Here is an 8,506-nt window from a genome sequence, read left to right as displayed (position 1 = left end):
GGGGGGTGACAATTGAGGGTCACCTTTCAGCATATCAAAGAGTGGAGTTAATTCAGAATTGGGTAGCCTCATATATGGGCGTATCCAATTTATATCACCTAACAATTTCTGGAAATCATTTAATGTTTTTAAATGATCTTTGCACAATTCTACCTTTTGAGGTGTGATGGAATGTGGAGTAACTCGGGTGCCCAAGAATTCTCCTAATTTTCCCATTTGAACTTTACCAGGTGCTACAAACAATTGTTTTGATTCTAATTCTTTTACTAACTTTATATAAGCTTTATCTAAACTCTCCTTATTCTTGGAGGCAAGGAGGATATCATGCATATAATGCACTCTCCTCAATTTTGGAAATGCATCACGGACAGGCTGTAAGGCTTCTCCTACAAAAAGTCGACACATAATAGGACTATTGGCCATGCCTTGAGGTAAAACGACCCACTGATACCGTTTATCAGGCTCTTCATTATTTACAGAAGGGAGAGTAAAAGCAAAGCGCTCGCTATCACACAATGCAAGGGGAATAGAAAAAGAAATCCTTAATATCAATTATTATTATAGGCCAATCAGCAGGCAGGCTAGAGAGCAGGGGCAGGCCTCTTTGTATTGGGCCCATAATTTGCATTTGATTATTAATAGCTCTAAGATCACGTAAAAGCTTCCATTTACCTGATTTTTTCTTGATTATAAATATAGGGGTATTCCATGGTGACTGGGAGGGTTTAATATGTCCTAATTCCAATTGTTCCCTTACTAATTCCCTGACTGCTGCCAATTTTTCAGAGGAAAGAGGACATTGAGGAACCCAAAGAGTTTTCCAAGTAATAGGTATACTGCCCTCAATCGCCCCTAGGAAAAACCCAGTACTTTTTTATCTAGTTTAAACTTGGTTGGTACTGGCATAGTACTGCCTTGTAATGACTTTCCCAATCCTTTACCTGGAGTATAGCCCATACTAGACATAATTTCTCGGGTTTGTGGGNAATACTCATTAGTTAATCTAAGATCCATCTTGGTTAAGACATCCCTGCCCCATAGGGTCACAGGTATGTCCACAATGTAGGGGAAGAATTTTCCCGACTTACCTTCCTCATTTTTCCATGTCAATGCCTTAGTACTAATAAGAGGGACAGTCTCATAACCCAGACCATGCAGGCTTTGAGATGATGTCTGCAAGGGCCATTTTGACCGCCAATCATGAGTGGAGATAATACTGCGATATGCACCAGTGTCTAATAATCCTAAAAAGGATCGTCCTTCAACCTCCAAAGTTAACATGGGGCGATCTTCTAATTCCATTGATAAGAAAGTGAACCGAAAACCTGTAGAACCTAGTCTGCTCTCTCCTCTTATTTTATTATTTGCTGGGAAATATTTATGTAAACTAGGTAATAGCAACAATTGAGCAATTCTATCTCCTGGGGAGATAGCTGAGATGCCAGCAGGGGAGGCTACCAAAACCTTTACAACTCCAGTATAGTCAGGATCAATCACTCCAGGGGTTATCTGTAATCATTTTAAAGCAGAAGATGAGTGGCCAAGCAATAGTCCTACAGTATCTTTGGGAAGGGGGCCTTTAAAATCAGTATCTATGGGCTGTACCCCCATCTGTGAGGTTAATATGAGTCTGGTGGTGGAGTGGAGGTCCAATCCTGCAGAGCCAGTAGTGGCTCTCCGTGGTCTCTCAGATGAAGGAGAGACAGCCAAGGTTTCTTCTGGTCTTTCTGAAGAGCCCCATATATTTGAGGGGCCTAGGGACGTGGGCCCCATTGTCCGTTTTTTGGCCTGGTGCCACCATATCCTGCTTGTAATGGTCAGCCTTCTATATCCTTTGTAGATCTGCATTCATTAGCCCAATGTTTTCCCTTACAACATTTATGGCATAAGCCTGGCTGTCTAGGTTTATCTAATGTGGCCTGTTTTTCATTTTCAGGGCAGTTTCTTCTAAAATGTCCTCTTTGGCCACACTTATAACAAGTATCATTATTAGATCTACCCAAATGTACTACAGCTGCCGCCAGTCCTGCATTGGGCCCCCTAGTTCTCTGCAAACCTTCATCCATACTTCTAAACCTTTATGTTTATAGGGTGTAATGGCTGCTCTGCATTCCTTAGTGCATTGTTCATATACTAGCTGTTTGACTAAAGGCATAGCTGTATCAGGGTCTCCAAAGATTCTAGTAGCTGCCTCAATGAGGTGTGTTACAAAGTCTGAGATTGTTTCTGTGGGACCCTGCAAGATTTTTGTAAGATTGCCTGAGACTGCGCCTTTGTTCAGCAATGCCTTTCAGGCGTTGGTAGCTACCTCATTTATTTGGGCATAGACAGCTTCAGGATAATTTGTTTGATCTAAAGCAAAACGTCCTAAACCCAGAAGCATGTCTGCATCCCAATGTCTCTAAGGATCTTGTCCTGTGGCTAAATTGGCAGCTGCCTGACTATTTGCATATTCATAAATCAAGGACTTCCAGTCTAAATATTTCCTGGACGACAAACAAGCCTGAGCCACATTATTCCAGTCCCCAGGGGTGAGGTAATATCTGGCAAGCGCCTCAATTTGTGCAACCACAAAAGCTGCACCCACCCCATAAGTACGGACTGATTCTGCCAGTTGCTTAATTGTTTTGAAATCCACTGGCTCATGATACTGTTGCCCTTGGCCATCAGCAAAAACAGGGAAACTTAGACCAACTTTTTTCCAAACCACCGGACAGAATGAGGTACCTGGTTTAGCAGCCCTGGCGGGCTCCTTTTTCTCTGTATAATTAGGATTGAAAGGCGGAGCTGTTGGCACTTTCGGTTTTATTCTTTTTTTCACCGATACTCCCTTTTTCAATGGGTTGGCTCTATATGGCCAATCTGATTCATACCGATCCCTCTCATACCGAGCTGCCTCTTCTTCTAGGTCAGCTTCATCATCCTCACTAAGCTCCGAGCTACTGGAGTCAGAACTTGATAGACTTAGCAATAAGTCTTTTAAAGAGGGATATATTTTTGCTATTTCCTTTTCTTTATCACTGTTTCCTTTTCCTTTTGTATTTGTCTTTTCTCCCTTCTCTTTTCCTTTTTCCTTTTCACCCCTTTTCCTTCCTTTGCTCATACGTTCCTTATCTTCCTCTAACATGCTTTCTTGGTGTTCCATAAGAATTTTCTTATCTGCCTTAACTGCTTCTATCAAACAAAAGCAGAGGCCATAAATTACAAAAAATGAAACAACAACGATAAGAGCTACCCACACTGGGTCCACGGGCGAGAAAAACATATCCCCCCTTTTAACAGGGGATCAATTTGGGAGACTTACCTGTACCACTGTTCCCTGGCTAAAAAGTTCTGAATCCACATTGCCCTAGGGTCCCCTTATGAGACTCCAGTTGTTGCGCCCACTTCGGCCAGCAAGGAAGACACAACACGGTCGGATTCTTCTTAACAGCCTTTATTGCAGGAATGCCTCGATGCTGCTACAGGGGACACCGAGCACCCAGGGAGCACTACTTATATGCACCCTAGCATAGAAGAAGGCTCCGTGGCCCCCTGGGGTTGGTCAGTCTGCTGGCACCTAATTTGCATGCACCCGCTAGGGAGGGGTTGGCGCCAGATTGGGGCTGGCGCCTGCGCAGTGGTGTTGTTTACCACAAAGGCACACCAGAAACCAGCGCCATCCTAGAGTTGGCTTCCTACATTATATGAATCTCCCTGAAGCATTACCTTTTGTTTATGGTATAATCGTATTCTTATCCTTTTTTCCTAATCTATCGTGTCAGGAAATTTAACCCAGAATTTCTGTGGAGCCCACATTTGAAGAAACAGAGTTCTCTTTCAGGACTTTTTCAAACCTGCCCCCCCCCTAATATTATTTTTATGTTGTATCTAACCTGTATCTGCCATTGGAGGCAGAAGCCTTTCTTTCTGCCTCCCTCCAGTACATAGCAGCAGACTCCATCCATAAGCTGAGGCTCCCGATTTTTTTGTTTAAGGTTCTCCTGCTTTAGGCAACACATAACTCCTCCTCTCACAGAGAAACTGCATTTCACCTCATTCCTCCTGACACACACACAACACACACAATGCATACTCCTGCACACACACACAAAACCTCAATACCTTGTATGTAAATAAAAGTAATTCCTTATGTTAAAATGGAATTTCTAATATAGTCATTTGATTGTTATTCTTTTATCTTATATTGTTTACTCATTATTATTATTATTACTATTATTAAAGATGCCAGTTCATTTTTCTCAGTAAAGCAGAGAGAAAGGATGTGAACTTTGATGCAAGAGTAGGGTAGCAAGACCTAGGAAGGGATTTGGGAGAGCAAACCACAGTCAGAATTTATTACATTAAAATTGTCTTTCTAAAGAGGCAAAAAGAAAAGAGAAAATATGTATATTTCAAAAATGGGGTGGGGTCCTGCAGAAGTGTGAAGAATATTTGCATCCTTGCTGTAGTAGTTCTTCATGGTTCCTATCAATCATCCTCAGGCCTGGCTCCTTCACAATGGGCTTTGCTCTCCACTGTGTCTTGATCTCTTGTGAATTCTAGCATGAATAACTTGACATTTGCCCAAAGGAATAAGAGGCTAGCTTCTCCTTAACAGGTTCTGTGGAGATTTGAAGGCAAGAAGCCAGAAACCTTGGGCTCCAACACTCGTCTGTACAGATGGATCNCCCAGAATGACNTTCTAGGTAAGTATCAGGTCACAACTGCAATATGAGGAGTGGCCTGTCAGGAAGGTAAAAGTCAGCACTAAAGCATTTATGACAAATGTGATATAGTCTTCTCAAAAATGGATAAAGCGTTGAATGACTATTCTGTTAACTTTCAAGATGTTGAGAAACCATTTTGATTTCTGCTGTAATTATCTTTCAGGTATATTTAAATCACTTCATGTTTTACTCTCTCTCCTATTTCTATAACTTTACATCTGCCCTTTTCTCTACTGTAGGGTAATTTTAAATGCCAAGGAGATTGGATTTTTTCCATAATTGAGTCTTCATTTATTATGCTCACCCAAAACTGCACAGAAAGAGATGCTGCCTCATGTGACAAAATGTGCTCACTCTCATTGCTTTACCCTGAGCACACAAACCCTACTGCTTGGTCAAAGCCATCTGGGACAGTGACTTCACTGTTTCTTTAGGAGAGCATAGTCTCCTGAACCACAGCCTGAGCTTGCACCCCATGTTTTTCTCCACTGGAGGAGCTCTGCCTGATTTTTGTCCATCACAAAAAAATCCCACTTCCACTCTCCTCCCCATCTATGTGGACTTCACTTGAAGCTCTCCAAACTTGCCTTAAATTCTCACAGGAACAGTAATGTTATCTAGAGTACATTTTACCAAGTCTTGTCTTTATCCTCTGCCTCTCGTTTTGCTTCTCAGACCTACAGTTAATGCTTTCCTTTCTTTCCCGCACCTACTAGGTCATCCTAAAACCAGAGCTCTCATAACTCATGGTGGCACCAATGGCATCTATGAGGCGATCTACCATGGGATTACTGTGGTTGGCATTCCTTTGTTTGGAGACCAATTTGATAACATTGTTTGCTTGAAGACCAAAGGAGCAGATTAGACTGGATTTTCTCACAATGTCTGATATAGACTTGCATACTGCACTGAAGACAGTCACAAATGACCCTTCGTGAGTACTGTGATTTTGTGAAATTATTAGTAATCAAGAAAGGTTCTCTCAAAGGTAATAATACCTTTCCTCTACTCTTTAGTCTGATGGTGAAAAAAAAAAACAAAAACAAAACAAAACAGTAAGACTAAATGTAAAACTTATTTAACCATTATGGAAAGGGCTTAAAATATCAATTAAGACTGCAAACTACATCCATGACTTAATGAAGGAGAAGTTAGTTTAGTATACTTTGATGCTGGGAATTTTCTTCTCTTGCTAAATGAAAGGACACAATTTCCACAAGTAGGTTCAAATCAAGAAAAACTCAATATTTTTAAAACTCTTACTGTTTCTTTAAATAATCCTCACTTACTGCCCAAAGTAGAATTATATATATATATACATATATCAATATATTATGTTATTGTCAAATATGAATACATACAACTTACAGCTCTTTGAACATTTATAATGTCATTTTTATCAATGCTGATAAAATAGTCTTCTATTACAATAAACGATGTAACTTGAAACTCAGTCATTCACTTTCTATACAGAACTATCCTGCTGTCCAGTGGCAGGTTGCATAGGTTAGCTGACCTATCTGCTCCAACTCACTCTCTTCCCAGACACCAGTTACTGGTGGTCTGGCCCAGAACTTGTATAAAATCAAGCTCTGGTAGTTTCCACACAGTGGTGAGAAGGTGCAGTTCTTTCCTTTAAGGCAAAGTTTATGTGATTTAGTATAAATCCTTGAGGTTGTAAAGAAAGGATTTCATTCTTTATCATGGTTGAATAAATAAATATTCAATGATGTTTCCATACCACACTTTAGCTCATCTGTCTTCCAACAATGGACATTGAAGTCTGTTCCTCTACTTCTCATGGCCAGAGCTTCATAGACCATGAACACTAAGATATCTTTTGATATGTTGTTTACTCACTTTACAGAAGATAAACACTGTAGGGTAATTCTGTTTCCAATACGTTCAGCAAATCCATGTTCTTTTTGTAAATGGCCATGTTAAATTTCACTAAAACATCTGCTTATGTAAATAATAAATGCAACCCTTGAATATTGATCACACTGACATCCTGACATCAATCTGGGTTTACATTCTTTAATCAAACAATCGATGCTCACAGATTTTTTTAGTCTGACCTCTACACATACTACATGGGACATGCCATTCCACCCCCACCCAGAACCACAAGCAGATATAATTTGAAAAAAACAGGGGGAAAAAAAGGAGGTGATGAATTCCATTTTTTCCTCTCCCTTATCTTTACTATACTGGTGCCTCTGTAAGAACAATGTGTTGGATTTAGGCCATTGAGTATACTGGGCAAATTATAAAATAGCTGCAACCGAAGCTTATGTCATTTTTTTGAAGAAAATGTCCATTTCTCTTCGCTTACCATTTTTTATGCATTGATAATAGTTTATTTAGATTTCAAAGAAGTTTAACACCATTTCTTCTCAAGGGCATCGACATAATCACCTTCAAATGGCATTGAACGACCTCACTTGCAGTGCTTGGAATGCCTTATGAATACTTCCTATCCTAGAAAGAGTTATTTTCCCAAATGAGTTCTCATTTCCACTTGGATAGAAGTTCTCAAAAATGCCAACCTTCATGCAAACTTGCAAACATACACCAATCAAATCTACACTGCACCTAGTGCGCTACTACTGAATTTATAGAGTCTCATGATACTTTTCTCGAAACAATCATGGGATATATGCACTAAGAAATTAATTGATTTTCAGTGTTGGTGTCTTTAGCTATAAGGAGAATGCCATGCAGTTATCAAGAATTCACCATGATCAGCCAGTGAAGCCCCTGGACAGAACAGTCTTCTCGATTGAGTTTATCATGCATCACAAAGGAGCCAAACATCTGCGTGTGGCAGCCCATGACCTCAGCTGGGTCCAATACCACTCTCTGGATGTGCTTGGGTTCCTGCTAGCCTGTGTGCTGACTGTGATATTTATCCTCAAAAAGCATTGCCTCTTTTGTTGTCAGAGGTTGACTAAAGCTGGAAGGAAGAAGAAAGGGGAGTAGCTGACCTTGGGAAGACTGACACATGGACCTCTCCAGTGCATCACAATAAGGGAGGCAATGATGGTAGGGTCTGTCATCTTGTTACAAGATACTTTTTCAATAATTATGTATCAATCAAGATAGTTTTCACTCCCAGACATTTAACAAGTCTCTTGGAATTAGCACTTCAGCTAAAGATAAAACTGGAAAGGAAAAATAAATAAATAAAGTTAACACAATCAACAAGAGTACATCCAAAAATTATACAAATTCATTTCTGCAACATAAAAGTTAAACCAAAGAATGTTATGACTGAAGGGTTGGCTCCATGGTCTAACCATTTGTCAGACAAGACTTGCTCCTTGATTTGGGATGCCAGGAACTCATATGACAGCCATATCCAGTACCATCTGGTACTGCAGTATAAGAAAACCAAGAGATGTGAAACAGAGCCAGGACAATTATCTGAAGCTCTCAGGTCAACCAGCTGGATTTTCAGCAAGAAATATGTCAGAATGTGGAATTGAACTGAGCATGATGGCACATGTCTTTAATCCCAGCACTTGGGAGGTAGAGGCAGGTGGATTTCTGAGTTCGAGGCCAGCCTGGTCTACAGAGTGAGTTCCAGGACAGCCAGGGCTACACAGAGAAACCCTGCCTCAAAAAAGTAAAAAAAAAAAAAAAAAAAACAAACAAACAAAAAGCCCAGAATGTGGAATTGAAACATCACACTGGAGGGGGTGGTCTGACATCCCATATGTGTGCCATGGCATAACTGTGTCCCACTCACATATTAATAACCACAAGCATGTAAATATACACATATACATAGGATT

At 40.4% G+C, this 8,506-nt stretch overlaps 1 protein-coding gene across 1 annotated transcript in view; it reads left to right on the top strand.

Moving 5' to 3' along the window:
* LOC110288414 (UDP-glucuronosyltransferase 2B31-like) overlaps window positions 1-7,691 on the top strand; it is a gene marked incomplete at its 5' end in the record, with an annotated part of 11,033 nt that extends 3,342 nt beyond the window's left edge. The window contains 4 exon segments of the mRNA XM_021154773.1: window positions 4,601-4,688; window positions 5,426-5,567; window positions 5,569-5,643; window positions 7,412-7,691. Coding sequence (XP_021010432.1) covers window positions 4,601-4,688; window positions 5,426-5,567; window positions 5,569-5,643; window positions 7,412-7,691 — 585 coding nt within the window.
* Between the last annotated feature and the right edge of the window lie 815 nt (window positions 7,692-8,506).

This window comes from Mus caroli, unplaced genomic scaffold (genome assembly GCF_900094665.2).
Source record: "Mus caroli unplaced genomic scaffold, CAROLI_EIJ_v1.1 scaffold_11235_1, whole genome shotgun sequence".
Classification (NCBI taxonomy): Eukaryota; Metazoa; Chordata; class Mammalia; order Rodentia; family Muridae; genus Mus; species Mus caroli.
Note: the sequence above shows the minus strand (reverse complement) of the source record. Positions and strands in the feature narration are given on the sequence as shown.